This window comes from Oncorhynchus mykiss, chromosome 1 (genome assembly GCF_013265735.2).
Source record: "Oncorhynchus mykiss isolate Arlee chromosome 1, USDA_OmykA_1.1, whole genome shotgun sequence".
NCBI lineage: Eukaryota > Metazoa > Chordata > Actinopteri > Salmoniformes > Salmonidae > Oncorhynchus > Oncorhynchus mykiss.
This window is the reverse complement of record NC_048565.1, coordinates 1,238,327-1,257,142: the sequence shown is the minus strand read 5'-3', so window position 1 is coordinate 1,257,142 and position 18,816 is coordinate 1,238,327. Positions and strand designations below refer to the sequence as shown.

Genomic DNA, 18,816 nt, shown 5'->3' with positions numbered 1-18,816 from the left:
CAGGTGGAGAGAGTGAACCAGGAGGTGGGTAGGTTTCTGCGGTCGTATTGCCAGGATCGGCCAGGGGAGTGGGCACGATACATTCCCTGGGCTGAAATGGCTCAGAACTCACTACGCCACTCCTCTACTAACGTGTCCCCCTTTCAGTGTGTGTTGGGGTACCAGCCGGTCCTGGCACCATGGCATCCGAGCCAGACCGAGGCTCCTGCGGTGGAGGAATGGGTACAGCGCTCCAAGGAGACCTGGAGGGCCGTCCAGGAATCTCTACGACAAGCGAGTGGACGGCAGAAGAGGAGTGCTGACCGCCACCGCAGTGAGGCCCCCGTGTTTGTACCGGGGGACAGGGTCTGGCTCTCGACCCGAAACCTACCTCTCCGCTTGCCCTGCCGGAAGCTGGGTCCGCAGTGTGTAGGGCCCTTTAAAGTCCTGAGGAGGATAAACGAGGTGTGTTATCGATTACAACTCCCTTCCTATTATCGTATTAACCCCTCGTTTCATGTGTCTCTCCTCAGGCCGGTGGTAGCTGGTCCCCTGCAGGACAGTGAGGTACCGGAGGTCCCTCCCCCCCCGCTGGACATCGAGGGGTCCCCGGCGTACACGATCCGGGCCATTCTGGACTCAAGACGCCGGGTGAGGGGCCTGCAGTACCTCGTGGACTGGGAGGGGTACGGTCCGGAGGAGAGGTGCTGGGTACCGGTGGGGGACATCTTGGATCCCTCCATGTTGAGGGATTTCCATCGCCTCCATCCGGATCGCCCTGCGCCTCGTCCTCCGGGGCGACCTCGAGGCCGGTGTCGGCGCGCTGCGGGAGCCACGCGTCAGGGGGGGGGTACTGTCACGAGTCCGACCGAGGGTGTTTCCCTTTCCCGGGCAGGTGGCGCTCGGCGGTCGTCGTCACCGGCCTATTAGCTGCCACTGATTGTTTTTCCTTCCCCTCCTTGTATGTTGAGTGGTAACACCTGTGAATGTTTGATTAGTTTGTCTTTATTAGACAGCCGGCCCGCCTGGTTGTTGTGCGGGATTATTTCTATGTAAACCTTCGGCTCTGTGGTATAGGCACGTGTTAGTGTCCGGTCGGGATTGTTTCCCATTGTACATTTTGATTTCCCTGTGTTTTGGGAACGTAACGTTTTTGTGAGCACCCTGTGGTGCATTGGTGCGATTAAAAGACGCGCAGCCTTGAACTCTCTGTCTCCTGCATTTGACTCCACACCCACGACACCCGGAGCATTACACCCAGTCTCATCGACGGGGCTGTAGTGGAGCGGGTCGAGAGTTTCAAGTTCCTTGGTGTCCAGATCACCAACAAACTATCATGGTCCAAACACACCAAGACAGTCGTGAAGAGGACAGGAGACTGAAAAGATTTGGCATGGGTCCTCAGATCCTCAAAAAGTTCTACAGCTGCACCATTGAGAGCATCCTGACCTGTTGCATCATCGCCTGGTACGGCAACTGCTCGGCATCTGACCGTTAGGCACTACAGAGGGTAGTGCGAACGGCCCAGTACATCACTGGGGCCAAACTTCCTGCAATCCAGGACCTATATAATAATGTCAAAGACTTCAGTCACCCTAGTCATAGACTGTTTTCTCTGCTACCGTACAGCAAGCGGTACCGGAGTGCCAAGTCTAGGCCCAAAAAGCTCCTTAACAGCTTCTATCCCCAAGCCATATGACTGCTGAACATTTAATCAAATGGCCACGCGGACCATTTACATTGACCCCCCTTTGTCTTTACACTGCTGCTACTCGCTATTTATTATCTACGCATAGTCACTTTACCTCTACCTACATGTACAAATGACCTCGACTAACCTGTACTCCCACACATTGACTCGGTACCGGTAGCCCTTGTATATAGCCTCATTACTAACCTGTACTCCCACACATTGACTCGGTACCGGTAGCCCTTGTATATAGCCTCATTACTAACCTGTACTCCCACACATTGACTCGGTACCGGTAGCCCTTGTACATAGCCTCATTACTAACCTGTACTCCCACACATTGACTCGGTACCGGTAGCCCTTGTATATAGCCTCATTACTAACCTGTACTCCCACACATTGACTCGGTACCGGTAGCCCTTGTACATAGCCTCATTACTAACCTGTACTCCCACACATTGACTCGGTACCGGTAGCCCTTGTATATAGCCTCATTACTAACCTGTACTCCCACACATTGACTCGGTACCGGTAGCCCTTGTATATAGCCTCATTACTAACCTGTACTCCCACACATTGACTCGGTACCGGTAGCCCTTGTACATAGCCTCATTACTAACCTGTACTCCCACACATTGACTCGGTACCGGTAGCCCTTGTATATAGCCTCATTACTAACCTGTACTCCCACACATTGACTCGGTACCGGTAGCCCTTGTATATAGCCTCATTACTAACCTGTACTCCCACACATTGACTCGGTACCGGTAGCCCTTGTATAAAGCCTCATTACTAACCTGTACTCCCACACATTGACTCGGTACCGGTAGCCCTTGTACATAGCCTCATTACTAACCTGTACTCCCACACATTGACTCGGTACCGGTAGCCCTTGTATATAGCCTCATTACTAACCTGTACTCCCACACATTGACTCGGTACCGGTAGCCCTTGTATAAAGCCTCATTACTAACCTGTACTCCCACACATTGACTCGGTACCGGTAGCCCTTGTATATAGCCTCATTACTAACCTGTACTCCCACACATTGACTCGGTACCGGTAGCCCTTGTATATAGCCTCATTACTAACCTGTACTCCCACACATTGACTCGGTACCGGTAGCCCTTGTATATAGCCTCATTACTAACCTGTACTCCCACACATTGACTCGGTACCGGTAGCCCTTGTATATAGCCTCATTACTAACCTGTACTCCCACACATTGACTCGGTACCGGTAGCCCTTGTATATAGCCTCATTACTAACCTGTACTCCCACACATTGACTCGGTACCGGTAGCCCTTGTATATAGCCTCATTACTAACCTGTACTCCCACACATTGACTCGGTACCGGTAGCCCTTGTACATAGCCTCATTACTAACCTGTACTCCCACACATTGACTCGGTACCGGTAGCCCTTGTATATAGCCTCATTACTAACCTGTACTCCCACACATTGACTCGGTACCGGTAGCCCTTGTATATAGCCTCATTACTAACCTGTACTCCCACACATTGACTCGGTACCGGTAGCCCTTGTATATAGCCTCATTACTAACCTGTACTCCCACACATTGACTCGGTACCGGTAGCCCTTGTATATAGCCTCATTACTAACCTGTACTCCCACACATTGACTCGGTACCGGTAGCCCTTGTATATAGCCTCATTACTAACCTGTACTCCCACACATTGACTCGGTACCGGTAGCCCTTGTATATAGCCTCATTACTAACCTGTACTCCCACACATTGACTCGGTACCGGTAGCCCTTGTACATAGCCTCATTACTAACCTGTACTCCCACACATTGACTCGGTACCGGTAGCCCTTGTATATAGCCTCATTACTAACCTGTACTCCCACACATTGACTCGGTACCGGTAGCCCTTGTACATAGCCTCATTACTAACCTGTACTCCCACACATTGACTCGGTACCGGTAGCCCTTGTACATAGCCTCATTACTAACCTGTACTCCCACACATTGACTCGGTACCGGTAGCCCTTGTATATAGCCTCATTACTAACCTGTACTCCCACACATTGACTCGGTACCGGTAGCCCTTGTACATAGCCTCATTACTAACCTGTACTCCCACACATTGACTCGGTACCGGTAGCCCTTGTCTAAAGCCTCGTTATTTTTATTTTATTCTGTTACTTTTTATATTTTTTTTACTTTTGTTTATTCAGTAAATATTTTCTTGAACTGCTTTGATGGTTAAGGGTAAGTAAATATTTCACAGTTTTTTAATTCATTAATTAATTTCACCTTTATTTAACCAGGTAGGCAAGTTGAGAACAAGTTCCCATTTACAACTGCGACCTGGCCAAGATAAACCAAAGCAGTGCAGCACAAACAACACAGAGTTACACATGGAGTAAAACAAACATACAGTCAATAATACAATATAAAAAGTCTATAAACAGTGTGTGCAAATGAGGTAAGATAAGGGAGGTAAGGCACTAAATAGGCCATGATGGTGAAGTAATTACAATATACCAATTAAACACTGGAGTGATAGATGTGCAGAAGATGAATGTGCTGGCACAGATACTGGGTTGCAAAGGAGCAAGATAAATAAATAAATACAATATGAGGATGAAGTAGTTGGATGGGCTGTTTACAGATGTGCTATGTACAGGTGCAGTGATCTGTGAGCTGCTCTGACAGCTGATGCTTAAAGTTAGTGAGGGAGATATGAGTCTCCAGCTTCAGGGATTTTTTTGCAATTCGTTCCAGTCATTGGCAGCAGAGAACTGGAAGGAAAGGCGGCCAAAGGAGGAATTGGCTTTGGGGATGATCAGTGAGATATACCTGCTGGAGCGCGTGCTACGAGTGGGTGCTGCTATGGTGACCAGTGAGATATACCTGCTGGAGCGCGTGCTACGAGTGGGTGCTGCTATGGTGACCAGTGAGATAAGGCGGGGCTTTACCTAGCAGAGACTTGTAGATAACCTGTAGCCAGTGGGTTTGGCGACGAGTATGAAGTGAGGGCCAAACAACGAGAGTGTACAGGTCGCAGTAGTGGGTAGTATATGGGGCTTTGGTGACAAAACGGATGGCACTGTGATAGACTACATCCAATTTGCTGAGTAGAGTGTTGGAGGCTATTTTATAGATGACATCGCCAAAGTCAAGGATCGGTAGGACGGTCAATTTTACAAGGGTATGTTTGGCAGCATGAGTGAAGGATGCTTTGTTGCGAAATAGGAAGCTGATTCTAGATTTAATTTTGGATTGGAGATGCTTAATGTGAGTCTGGAAGAAGAGTTTATAGTCTAACCAGACACCTAGGTATTTGTAGTTGTCTACATATTCATATTCAAGTGAGAGCCGTCCAGAGTAGTGATGCTGGACAGGCGGGCAGGTGTGGGCATCAATCGATTGAAGAGCATGCATTTAGTTTTACTTGTATTTAAGAGCAATTGGAGGCCACGGAAGGAGAGTTGTATGGCATTGAAGCTCGTCTGGAGGGTAGTTAACACAGTGTCCAAAGAAGGGCCAGAAGTATACAGAATGGTGTCGTCTGTGTAGAGGTGGATCAGAGAATCACTAGATATAGGTCTGTAGCAGTTTGGGTCTAGAGTGTCTCCCCCTTTGAAGAGGGGGATGACCGCGGCAGCTTTCCAATCTTTGGGGATCTCAGACGATACGAAAGAGAGGTTGAACAGGTTGCAACAATTTTGGCAGATAATTTTAGAAAGAGAGGGTCCAGATTGTCTAGCCCAGCTGATATGTAGGGGTCCAGATTGTCTAGCCCAGCTGATTTGTAGGGGTCCAGATTGTCTAGCCCTGCTGATTTGTAGGGGTCCAGATTGTCTAGTCCGGCTGATTTGTAGGGGTCCAGATTGTCTAGCCCAGCTGATTTGGAGGGGTCCAGATTGTCTAGCCCAGCTGATTTGTAGGGGTCCAGATTGTCTAGCCCAGCTGATTTGTAGGGGTCCAGATTGTCTAGCCCTGCTTATTTGTAGGGGTCCAGATTTTACAGTTCTTTAAGAACACCAGCTATCTGGATTTGGGTGAAGGAGACAAAGTTAGATTTATTTTGAAATGACATGTGGCTCCTACCTGTATAACTTGATGAGACTGCCTGTCTTCACAATTCATTTATTTTAGTTTCGACGGTATGAACATCGGGAAACCGCCCAACAGGAGTGTGTGTCGGACGGACACACACACACACACACACACACACACACTGCTCTAACATGGTGTCTTACTCCATTATAGAGGCCTCCTTGAGGTTACAGGGGACGGACAGATGAACGGACACACACAGTGGTCTAAACAGTGTCTTACTCCATCATAGAGGCCTCCTTGGTCTCCAGTATGTGGTCTGTGAGGATCCAGGGCATGGACATCTCGATGGGGAACTGGATCCTGCCACCCATGGTCAGCTCCAGGAAGAACTCTCTGAACCACAGCTGAGACAGGTCACAGCACTGCTGTAGGGTCTCTGTTAGGGAGGGGACAGAGGGTTAGAGAGGGGACAGGGGGTTAGGGAGGGGACAAAGGGTTAGAGAGGGGACAGGGGGTTATAGAGAGGGGACAGAGGGTTAGAGAGGGGACAGAGGGTTAGGGAGGGGACAGAGGGTTAGAGAGGGGACAGAGGGTTAGAGAGGGGACAGAGGGTTGGGGGGGACAGACGGAGGGTTAGGGGTAGAGAGGGGACAGGGGGTTAGAGAGGGGACAGAGGGTTAGGGAGGGGACAGAGGGTTAGAGAGGGGACAGAGGGTTAGAGAGGGGACAGTGGGAGCAGGAGGTACCGGCTGCATCATCCTATGTCCGCTGGTCTAAAGTGGTGCCATTTGGGATGTAGACTCTGTCTCTACCGGTCTCCTTACCGCTGAAGTCTGTCTCTACCGGTCTCCTTACCGCTGAAGTCTGTCTCTACCGGTCTCCTTACCCCTGAAGTCTGTCTCTACCGGTCTCCTTACCGCTGAAGTCTGTCTCTACCGGTCTCCTTACCGCTGAAGTCTGTCTCTACCGGTCTTCTTACCGCTGAAGTCTGTCTCTACCGGTCTCCTTACCGCTGAAGTCTGTCTCTACCGGTCTCCTTACCGCTGAAGTCTGTCTCTACCGGTCTCCTTACCGCTGAAGTCTGTCTCTACCGGTCTCCTTACCCCTGAAGTCTGTGTCTACCGGTCTCCTTACCGCTGAAGTCTGTCTCTACCGGTCTTCTTACCGCTAAAGTCTGTCTCTACCGGTCTCCTTACCGCTGAAGTCTGTCTCTACCGGTCTCCTTACCGCTGAAGTCCGTCTCTACCGGTCTCCTTACCGCTGAAGTCTGTCTCTACCGGTCTCCTTACCCCTGAAGTCCGTCTCTACCGGTCTCCTTACCGCTGAAGTCTGTCTCTACCGGTCTCCTTACCCCTGAAGTCTGTCTCTACCGGTCTCCTTACCCCTGAAGTCTGTCTATACCGGTCTCCTTACCCCTGACGTCTGTCTCTACCGGTCTCCTTACCCCTGAAGTCTGTCTCTACCGGTCTCCTTACCGCTGAAGTCTGTCTCTACCGGTCTCCTTACCGCTGAAGTTGAGCAGGTGAGTATAGAAGAAGGACTCTCTGTGGAACTTCTCCATGTCCATGATGGTGGGTCCCTCCAGACAGCTGCGGAGAGTCTTCTTAGAACCACTTTTATCAGCTATCAGAGACTCCAGCATGGTACGAACCATGTACAGCTACAGAGGAGGAGGAGAGGAAGAGGAGGCAGGAGGAGGAATGGAAAGGCACAGAGGGGAGGAGGAGGAGAAATTAGGTTTAAGGTTTAATAAAGGGTTTAATATTCCATTTCTGTTTGGTCTCCACCAACACTGTCCTGTATGTAACTAACTTCTAGTTGGTCTCCACCAAAACTGTCCTGTATGTAACTAACTTCTGGTTGGTCTCCACCAACACTGTCCTGTATGTAACTAACTTCTAGTTGGTCTCCACCAACACTGTTCTGTATGTAACTAACTTCTAGTTGGTCTCCACCAACACTGTCCTGTATGTAACTAACTTCTGGTTGGTCTCCACCAACACTGTTCTGTATGTAACTAACTTCTAGTTGGTCTCCACCAACACTGTTCTGTATGTAACTAACTTCTAGTTGGTCTCCACCAAAACTGTCCTGTATGTAACTAACTTCTGGTTGGTCTCCACCAACACTGTTCTGTATGTAACTAACTTCTAGTTGGTCTCCACCAACACTGTTCTGTATGTAACTAACTTCTAGTTGGTCTCCACCAAAACTGTCCTGTATGTAACTAACTTCTGGTTGGTCTCCACCAACACTGTCCTGTATGTAACTAACTTCTAGTTGGTCTCCACCAAAACTGTCCTGTATGTAACTAACTTCTGGTTGGTCTCCACCAAAACTGTCCTGTATGTAACTAACTTCTGGTTGGTCTCCACCAAAACTGTCCTGCATGTAACTAACTTCTAGTTGGTCTCCACCAAAACTGTCCTGTATGTAACTAACTTCTGGTTGGTCTCCACCAAAACTGTCCTGTATGTAACTAACTTCTGGTTGGTCTCCATCAAAACTGTCCTGTATGTAACTAACTTCTGGTTGGTCTCCACCAAAACTGTCCTGTATGTAACTTACTTCTAGTTGGTCTCCACCAAAACTGTCCTGTATGTAACTAACTTCTGGTTGGTCTCCACCAAAACTGTCCTGTATGTAACTAACTTCTAGTTGGTCTCCACAAAAAACTGTCCTGTATGTAACTAACTTCTGGTTGGTCGCCACCAACACTTCTGGTTAGTCTTAGGAATGTTAATGGTTAACCGCTGGAAATACATTTGATTGGTACTGCTTACGGTCTACGGGTTAAAAAAGGGCTGTAAGGGGTGTGTAACTGGTGACAGTGAAACAAGACTCTGTAAAGGGGTGTGTAACTGGTAGCAGTGAAACAAGACTCTGTAAAGGGGTGTGTAACTGGTGGCAGTGACTCTGTAAAGGGATGTGTAACTGGTGGCAGTGAAACAAGACTCTGTAAAGGGGTGTGTAACTGGTGGCAGTGAAACAAGACTCTGTAGAGGGGTGTGTAACTGCTGGTAGTGGAACAAGACTCTGTAAAGGGGTGTGTAACTGGTGACAGTGAAACAAGACTCTGTAAAGGGGTGTGTAACTGGTGGCAGTGAAACAAGACTCTGTAAAGGGGTGTGTAACTGGTGGCAGTGACTTTGTAAAGGGGTGTGTAACTGGTGACAGTGACTCTGTAAAGGGGTGTGTAACTGGTGACAGTGAAACAAGACTCTGTAAAGGGGTGTGTAACTGGTGGCAGTGAAACAAGACTCTAAAGGGGTGTGTAACTGGTGACAGTGAAACAAGACTCTGTAAAGGGGTGTGTAACTGATGACAGTGAAACAAGACTCTGTAAAGGGGTGTGTAACTGGTGGCAGTGAAACAAGACTCTGTAAAGGGGTGTGTAACTGGTGGCAGTGAAACAAGACTCTGTAAAGGGGTGTGTAACTGGTGGCAGTGAAACAAGACTCTGTAAAGGGGTGTGTAACTGGTGGCAGTGAAACAAGACTCTGTAAAGGGGTGTGTAACTGGTGGTAGTGAAAAAAGGACTCTGTAAAGGGGTGTGTAACTGGTAGCAGTGAAACAAGACTATGTAAAGGGGTGTGTAACTGGTGGCAGTGAAACAAGACTCTGTAAAGGGGTGTGTAACTGGTAGCAGTGAAACAAGACTCTGTAAAGGGGTGTGTAACTGGTGGCAGTGAAACAAGACTCTGTAAAGGGGTGTGTAACTGGTGACAGTGACTCTGTAAAGGGGTGTGTAACTGGTGGCAGTGAAACAAGACTCTGTAAAGGGGTGTGTAACTGGTGGCAGTGACTCTGTAAAGGGGTGTGTAACTGGTGGCAGTGAAACAAGACTCTGTAAAGGGGTGTGTAACTGGTGACAGTGACTCTGTAAAGGGGTGTGTAACTGGTGACAGTGAAACAAGACTCTGTAAAGGGGTGTGTAACTGGTGGCAGTGAAACAAGACTCTGTAAAGGGGTGTGTAACTGGTGGCAGTGACTCTGTAAAGGGGTGTGTAACTGGTGGTAGTGAAACAAGACTCTGTAAAGGGGTGTGTAACTGGTGACAGTGAAACAAGACTCTGTAAAGGGGTGTGTAACTGGTGACAGTGAAACAAGACTCTGTAAAGGGGTGTGTAACTGGTGGCAGTGACTCTGTAAAGGGGTGTGTAACTGGTGGCAGTGACTCTGTAAAGGGGTGTGTAACTGGTGGCAGTGACTCTGTAAAGGGGTGTGTAACTGGTGGCAGTGACTCTGTAAAGGGGTGTGTAACTGGTGACAGTGAAACAAGACTCTGTAAAGGGGTGTGTAACTGGTGGCAGTGAAACAAGACTCTGTAAAGGGGTGTGTAACTGGTAGCAGTGAAACAAGACTCTGTAAAGGGGTGTGTAACTGGTGGCAGTGAAACAAGACTCTGTAAAGGGGTGTGTAACTGGTGGCAGTGAAACAAGACTCTGTAAAGGGGTGTGTAACTGGTGGCAGTGAAACAAGACTCTGTAAAGGGGTGTGTAACTGGTGGCAGTGAAACAAGACTCTGTAAAGGGGTGTGTAACTGGTGGCAGTGAAACAAGACTCTGTAAAGGGGTGTGTAACTGGTGGCAGTGACTCTGTATAGGGGTGTGTAACTGGTGGCAGTGAAACAAGACTCTGTAAAGGGGTGTGTAACTGGTGGCAGTGAAACAAGACTCTGTAAAGGGGTGTGTAACTGGTGACAGTGACTCTGTAAAGGGGTGTGTAACTGGTGGCAGTGAAACAAGACTCTGTAAAGGGGTGTGTAACTGGTGGCAGTGAAAGGGGTGTGTAACTGGTGGCAGTGAAACAAGACTCTGTAAAGGGGTGTGTAACTGGTGGCAGTGACTCTGTAAAGGGGTGTGTAACTGGTAGCAGTGAAACAAGACTCTGTAAAGGGGTGTGTAACTGGTGACAGTGAAACAAGACTCTGTAAAGGGGTGTGTAACTGGTGACAGTGAAACAAGACTCTGTAAAGGGGTGTGTAACTGGTGGCAGTGAAACAAGACTCTGTAAAGGGGTGTGTAACTGGTGGCAGTGAAACAAGACTCTGTAAAGGGGTGTGTAACTGGTGGCAGTGAAACAAGACTCTGTAAAGGGGTGTGTAACTGGTGGCAGTGAAACAAGACTCTGTAAAGGGGTGTGTAACTGGTGACAGTGAAACAAGACTCTGTAAAGGGGTGTGTAACTGGTGGCAGTGAAACAAGACTCTGTAAAGGGGTGTGTAACTGGTGGCAGTGAAACAAGACTCTGTAAAGGGGTGTGTAACTGGTGGCAGTGAAACAAGACTCTGTAAAGGGGTGTGTAACTGGTGGCAGTGAAACAAGACTCTGTAAAGGGGTGTGTAACTGGTGGCAGTGACTCTGTAAAGGGGTGTGTAACTGGTGGCAGTGAAACAAGACTCTGTAAAGGGGTGTGTAACTGGTGGCAGTGACTCTGTAAAGGGGTGTGTAACTGGTGGCAGTGACTCTGTAAAGGGGTGTGTAACTGGTGGCAGTGAAACAAGACTCTGTAAAGGGGTGTGTAACTGGTGGCAGTGACTCTGTAAAGGGGTGTGTAACTGGTGGCAGTGAAACAAGACTCTGTAAAGGGGTGTGTAACTGGTAGCAGTGAAACAAGACTCTGTAAAGGGGTGTGTAACTGGTGACAGTGACTCTGTAAAGGGGTGTGTAACTGGTGGCAGTGAAACAAGACTCTGTAAAGGGGTGTGTAACTGGTGGCAGTGACTCTGTAAAGGGGTGTGTAACTGGTGGCAGTGAAACAAGACTATGTAAAGGGGTGTGTAATTGGTGGCAGTGAAACAAGACTCTGTAAAGGGGTGTGTAACCGGTGGCAGTGAAACAAGACTCTGTAAAGGGGTGTGTAACTGGTGGCAGTGAAACAAGACTCTGTAAAGGGGTGTGTAACCGGTGGCAGTGAAACAAGACTCTGTAAAGGGGTGTGTAACTGGTGACAGTGAAACAAGACTCTGTAAAGGGGTGTGTAACTGGTGGCAGTGAAACAAGACTCTGTAAAGGGGTGTGTAACTGGTGGCAGTGACTCTGTAAAGGGGTGTGTAACTGGTAGCAGTGAAACAAGACTCTGTAAAGGGGTGTGTAACTGGTGGCAGTGAAACAAGACTCTGTAAAGGGGTGTGTAACTGGTGGCAGTGACTCTGTAAAGGGGTGTGTAACTGGTAGCAGTGAAACAAGACTCTGTAAAGGGGTGTGTAACTGGTGACAGTGAAACAAGACTCTGTAAAGGGGTGTGTAACTGGTGGCAGTGAAACAAGACTCTGTAAAGGGGTGTGTAACTGGTGGCAGTGAAACAAGACTCTGTAAAGGGGTGTGTAACTGGTGGCAGTGAAACAAGACTCTGTAAAGGGGTGTGTAACTGGTGGCAGTGAAACAAGACTCTGTAAAGGGGTGTGTAACTGGTGGCAGTGAAACAAGACTCTGTAAAGGGGTGTGTAACTGGTGGCAGTGAAACAAGACTCTGTAAAGGGGTGTGTAACTGGTGGCAGTGAAACAAGACTCTGTAAAGGGGTGTGTAACTGGTGACAGTGAAACAAGACTCTGTAAAGGGGTGTGTAACCGGTGGCAGTGAAACAAGACTCTGTAGAGGGGTGTGTAACTGGTGGCAGTGAAACAAGACTATGTAAAGGGGTGTGTAACTGGTGGCAGTGAAACAAGACTCTGTAAAGGGGTGTGTAACTGGTGACAGTGAAACAAGACTCTGTAAAGGGGTGTGTAACTGGTGGCAGTGAAACAAGACTCTGTAAAGGGGTGTGTAACTGGTGGCAGTGAAACAAGACTCTGTAAAGGGGTGTGTAACTGGTGGCAGTGAAACAAGACTCTGTAAAGGGGTGTGTAACTGGTGGCAGTGACTCTGTAAAGGGGTGTGTAACTGGTGGCAGTGAAACAAGACTCTGTAAAGGGGTGTGTAACTGGTGGCAGTGACTCTGTAAAGGGGTGTGTAACTGGTGGCAGTGACTCTGTAAAGGGGTGTGTAACTGGTGGCAGTGAAACAAGACTCTGTAGAGGGGTGTGTAACTGGTGGCAGTGACTCTGTAAAGGGGTGTGTAACTGGTGGCAGTGAAACAAGACTCTGTAGAGGGGTGTGTAACCGGTGGCAGTGAAGTCAGACACAGGAGAGCAGAACTAGGTAATAGCCGGAGCAGTTTAATTCCAACGGCATAAAGAAATAACCAGCATGGGTACAAAACCCGACGTGCACCAGTCACTTACAGCAAACAATCCAATACAAAGACATGGGGGGGACAGAGGGTTAAATACACCACACTTAATGAGGGAAATGAGAAGCAGGTGTGTAGGAAAACAAGACAAAACAAATGGAAAATGAAAAGTGGATCGACGATGGCTAGAAGGCCGGTGACGCCGACCGCCACCCGAACAAGGAGAGGAACCGACTCCGGAGGAAGTCGTGACAGGGCTTTATAAATACATTTGATTTGATTACGTTAGACTGCTTCAAAGTGTAGCGAGAAATAACATGGCTTCAGGCTGGATCAACACCCGTTGCATAGAGCTCTCCCAGCTTGGAAGTTGTGGAAACGTATGTTTTTGGTTTGACATTGGTTGTGGGAACGAAGCCATAAGTTTCCTGACAGGTTTTTTAAAGGTTTTGAGAGCAGAAGTGAACATTTTGCCTGTTCTAGGAACATTTATTTTTGGGTTACAGGGAGGTTCTTAGAACGTTTTACTCTGGTTCCAGGAAGGTTCTGAGAACGTTTTACCCTGGTTCCAGGAAGGTTCTGAGAACGTTTTACTCTGGTTCCAGGAAGGTTCTGAGAACGTTTTACTCTGGTTCCAGGTAGGTTCTGAGAACGTTTTACTCTGGTTCCAGGAAGTTTCTTAGAACGTTTTACTCTGGTTCCAGGGAGGTTCTGAGAACGTTTTACTCTGGTTCCAGGAAGGTTCTGAGAACGTTTTACTCTGGTTCCAGGAAGGTTCTGAGAACGTTTTACTCTGGTTCCAGGAAGGTTCTGAGAACGTTGTCCTGGGAGGTTTTATTACCGCTCTGAGAACTGATTTATATTTAGTTGTTTATGAATGACTTCCTTAAACGTTACTGAATGTTTCAATAAGACTTTTAATAACACTGCTAGATTATTTTGGGTTAACGTTTTGAACTCCAAGCACAGACAGGCATTAATAATAAAAACACATTTTTATTGTGGCAAGGCATCAGTGAGATTCAAACCTATTGATCTTCTGTTCTCTATCCATGGTATTAGTCCACTGCACCACTGAGAGGGAGACAGCATGCCATGTTGGTCTATTCAAACAGACCCCATTTCAAAGGAATCACCATTAACATCAGGTGTGGCCAACACACCTGAACACACTTATTAACAAGATGGAGGACAGAGAGAGTTTAGTTGATGCTGAGAATGGAATGTATGTTTTTAATTACATTCTTAAAACGTTCTCTGAATGTTACTAAAGTTTTCTTGTAGTTTTTAATGGAACAATTTTATCATGTTCTGAGAACGGAGGTTAAAGCTTATCGATTTTAATGTTCTGAGAACGGAGGTTAAAGCTTATCGATTTTAATGTTCTGAGAACGGAGGTTAAAGCTTATTGATTTTAATGTTCTGAGAACGGAGATTAAAGCTTATTGATTTTAATGTTCTGAGAACGGGGGTTAAAGCTTATTGATTTTAATGTTCTGAGAACGGAGGTTAAAGCTTATTGATTTTAATGTTCTGAGAACAGAGATTAAAGCTTATTGATTTTAATGTTCTGAGAACAGAGATTAAAGCTTATTGATTTTAATGTTCTGAGAACGGAGGTTAAAGCTTATTGATTTTAATGTTCTGAGAACGGAGGTTAAAGCTTATTGATTTAATGTTCTGAGAACGGAGGTTAAAGTTTATTGATTTTAATGTTCTGAGAACGGAGGTTAAATCTTATTGATTTTAATGTGCACAATTAAATTTCACAGAATTTTGTCAAGAACTGACATAAAAGTGAAACATACATTCTATGAACGTTCTGAGAACATCACTAAAGTCCCAAAAATTGTTTTAACTTTTCCAGAATGTATCAAAAATATGCCATTAAATAGAACCACCTGGGAAATGTGGTGGACTGTTCAGTGGATGTACTACAATTCCCACAGAACAACGTTGTTTCTTAACGTTCTCGGAACAATTTGAGAACATGACTTTAAAAAGAACCATGAGGAAACCTTTAGGAAGCGTGATGAGGAAGTACTGATATTCGCACAGAACAACGTTGTTTCTTAACGTTCTCCGAACTATTTGAAAACATTCCCAATGTCAAAACAGTTGGAGAACTTTCCTAGAACATTATCAAAGTTTAAATTAAATGTAACCATGTTTGAACTTTTATGAAACGTTCTGTTAAAGCAGGGGTGTCAAACTCATTCAATGGAGGAGCTAGTGTCTGGAAATGTAGGTTAAAAAAATTAAATAAAATGTTTAGTTCCTTAAATGTGTTGAGAATGTTCCAAAGCCAAGTAACTATCCTGCACCCTTTCCTAGAAAGTTGTGGGAAGGTTCTATGCCAAATAATCATCGACAATCACATTCTCACATGGTTCTCAGAACGCTATGTGCTAGCTGGGTTCACTCTCTTTGGAACGGAGATTAGTGATGTACTCCTAGAAGGCAGGACTGGGCTGATAACTCTGTCATTTATAACATAACAGATCATTAGTGATGTACTCCTAGAAGGCAGGACTGGGCTGATAACTCTGTCATGTATAACATAACAGATCATTAGTGATGTACTCTTAGAAGGCAGGACTGGGCTGATAACTCTGTCATGTATAACATAACAGATCATTAGTGATGTACTCCTAGAAGGCAGGACTGGGCTGATAACTCTGTCATGTATAACATAACAGATCATTAGTGATGTACTCCTAGAAGGCAGGACTGGGCTGATAACTCTGTCATTTATAACATAACAGATAATTAGTGATGTACTCTTAGAAGGCAGGACTGGGCTGATAACTCTGTCATTTATAACATAACAGATAATTAGTGATGTACTCTTAGAAGGCAGGAATGGGCTGATAACTCTGTAATTTATAACATAACAGATCATTAGTGATGTACTCTTAGAAGGCAGGACTGGGCTGATAACTCTGTCATTTATAACATAACAGATCATTAGTGATGTACTCCTAGAAGGCAGGACTGGGCTGATAACTCTGTCATGTATAACATAACAGATCATTAGTGATGTACTCCTAGAAGGCAGGACTGGGCTGATAACTCTGTCATTTATAACATAACAGATCATTAGTGATGCACTCCTAGAAGGCAGGACTGGGCTGATAACTCTGTCATTTATAACATAACAGATCATTAGTGATGTACTCCAAGAAGGCAGGACTGGGCTGATAACTCTGTCATTTATAACATAACAGATCATTAGTGATGTACTCCTAGAAGGCAGGACTGGGCTGATAACTCTGTCATTTATAACATAACAGATCATTAGTGATGTACTCCTAGAAGGCAGGACTGGGCTGATAACTCTGTCATGTATAACATAACAGATCATTAGTGATGTACTCCTAGAAGGCAGGACTGGGCTGATAACTCTGTCATTTATAACATAACAGATCATTAGTGATGCACTCCTAGAAGGCAGGACTGGGCTGATAACTCTGTCATGTATAACATAACAGATCATTAGTGATCTAGAAAAAGCTAATGCTATGGTACAGCTGATACATCTTCCGCCAGATTACAGTTTAGGTTATATAGGCACTGTGAGAACGACAATGGTATGACGTCATGATATGACTAGGATAGGAGGCTGTGATGGTAAAAAGGAGACAACGTGTGAGAAATAAAGTCAGGTTACAGCGATGGCTGTCTATAGTAGTAATCGTAGACACAGAGCGGTGACAGACCTGTGTGCTGGAGGGGCCGACGGCACGGCGGGGGACCTTGATGTCAAAGCCTCCCTTGGGGTCTTTCTCTCCTCGCAGGGCAGGGTCATTGTGGGGCTCACGCCCTGTCTCCCAATCACAGATGGTCTTCCTGATGGCCTGCAGGACACTGGGGAGAGAACAGCACCACATACATGAAAAACTCTCAGTTCACATCAGGGGTCTGTCACTCTGACACTGGAGATGATAAAGCAGGTAGGGAACAAAACCCTGCACTAGCTGGAGAACTCTGCCCCCCCCCCCCCCCCCCCCCCATCAAGGATGTTTTGTGTGGTCCTGTGTGTTCCGTAGTACCTCTGCACCCCCCCCCCCCCCCAGAGTCAATGTACCTCTGCACCACGCTCTTCTTCTTCTTGATGGCCTGCCGTAGCGGGTCTCTCAGGGTGAGCTGGGCGAAGTCCTGCAGGGCCGAGTAGATGGTGTGGCGGATAGCGTGGTTAAACACCGACTCCATACGACCCATCAGGACCTGTAAACCCTTTATCATGGCCATCACCTGGAGGGAAGGACCACACCTCAGACAGACATTTATAAACCCTTTATCATGGCCATCACCTGGAGGGAAGGACCACCTCACGGTCAGTCTTTAACACACCTAGAGACAGGTTAGTTAGTCTCTAACACACCTCAGACATACATTTATAAACCCTTCGTTACATCAGCAGTTGGCCAAAGCAGTCAACTTTAGAGTTAGAGATGATTTGTGCCGTCTAGCCAACTCCTATAGAAGTCCTAGGACCACAGAAGGGACCAGGCTAGGTAATGACCAAGCTAGGTAATGACCAGGCCAGGTAATGACCAGGCTAGGTACTGACCAGGCTACGTAATGACCAGGCTAGGTAATGACCAGGCTAGGTAATGACCAGTTTAGGTCATGACCAGGTTAGGTAATGACCAGGTTAGGTAATGACCAGGCTAGGTAATGACCAGGTTAGGTAATGTCCAGGTTAGATAATGACCAGAATAGGTAATGACCAGAATAGGTAACGACCAGGCTAGGTAATGACCAGAATAGGTAATGACCAGAATAGGTAATGACCAGGCTAGGTAACGACCAGGCTAGGTAACGACCAGAATAGGTAATGACCAGAATAGGTAATGACCAGAATAGGTAATGACCAGGTTAGATAATGACCAGAATAGGTAACGACCAGGCTAGGTAATGACCAGGATAGGTAATGACCAAGCTAGGTAATGACCTGGCTAGGTAATGACCAGAATAGGTAATGACCTGGCTAGGTAATGACCAGAATAGGTCATGACCAGGCTAGGTAATGACCTGGCTAGGTAATGACCAGAATAGGTAATGACCAGGCTAGGTAATGACCAGAATAGGTAACGACCTGGCTAGGTAACGACCAGGCTAGGTAACGACCAGGCTAGGTAATGACCAGGCTAGGTAATGACCAGAACAGCTGGCTAGACAGCAGAAACAGATATGGAACCAGGCTAGGTAATGATCAGGCTAGGTAAAGACCAGGCTAGGTAATGAGCAGAATAGGTAATGACCAGGCTAGGTAATGACCAGAACAGCTGGCTAGACAGCAGAAACAGATATGGGACCAGGCTAGGTAATGACCAGGCTAGGAAATGACCAGAACAGCAGGCTAGACAGCAGAAACAGATACAGGACCAGGCTAGGTAATGACCAGGTTAGGTAACGACCAGGCTAGGTAATGACCAGGTTAGGTAATGACCAGGCTAGGTAACGACCAGGTTAGGTAATGACCAGGCTAGGTAACGACCAGGCTAGGTAATGACCAGGCTAGGTAATGACCAGGCTAGGTAATGACCAGAACAGCTGGCTAGACAGCAGAAACAGATACCGGACCAGGCTAAGTAATGACCAGGCTAGGTAATGACCAGGCTAGGTAATGACCAGAACAGCTGGCTAGACAGCAGAAACAGATACAGGACCAGGCTAGGTAATGACCAGGCTAGGTAATGACCAGGCTAGGTAATGACCAGGCTAGGTAACGACCAGGCTAGGTAATGACCAGAATAGGTAACGACCAGGCTAGGTAATGACCAGAACAGCTGGCTAGACAGCAGAAACAGATACAGGAACAGGCTAGGTAATGACCAGGTTAGGTAACGACCAGGCTAGGTAATGACCAGGCTAGGTAACGACCAGGCTAGGTAATGAACAGGTTAGGTAACGACCAGGCTAGGTAATGAACAGG

General features: G+C 46.8%; 1 protein-coding gene across 7 annotated transcripts in view; it reads right to left on the bottom strand.

Annotated features, from left to right (window-relative positions):
* Positions 1 to 18,816, bottom strand: part of cyfip1 (cytoplasmic FMR1 interacting protein 1) — a 126,914-nt gene that overhangs the window by 43,482 nt on the left and 64,616 nt on the right. For all 7 annotated transcript variants that reach the window (XM_036978300.1, XM_036978398.1, XM_036978346.1 and 4 more), the window contains 4 exons: positions 16,963 to 17,129; positions 16,595 to 16,742; positions 7,208 to 7,361; positions 5,981 to 6,137 (listed from right to left, as the gene is read on the bottom strand). In XM_036978300.1, the coding sequence (XP_036834195.1) occupies positions 5,981 to 6,137; positions 7,208 to 7,361; positions 16,595 to 16,742; positions 16,963 to 17,129 (626 nt within the window). The remainder of the gene's footprint in view (positions 1 to 5,980; positions 6,138 to 7,207; positions 7,362 to 16,594; positions 16,743 to 16,962; positions 17,130 to 18,816) is intronic.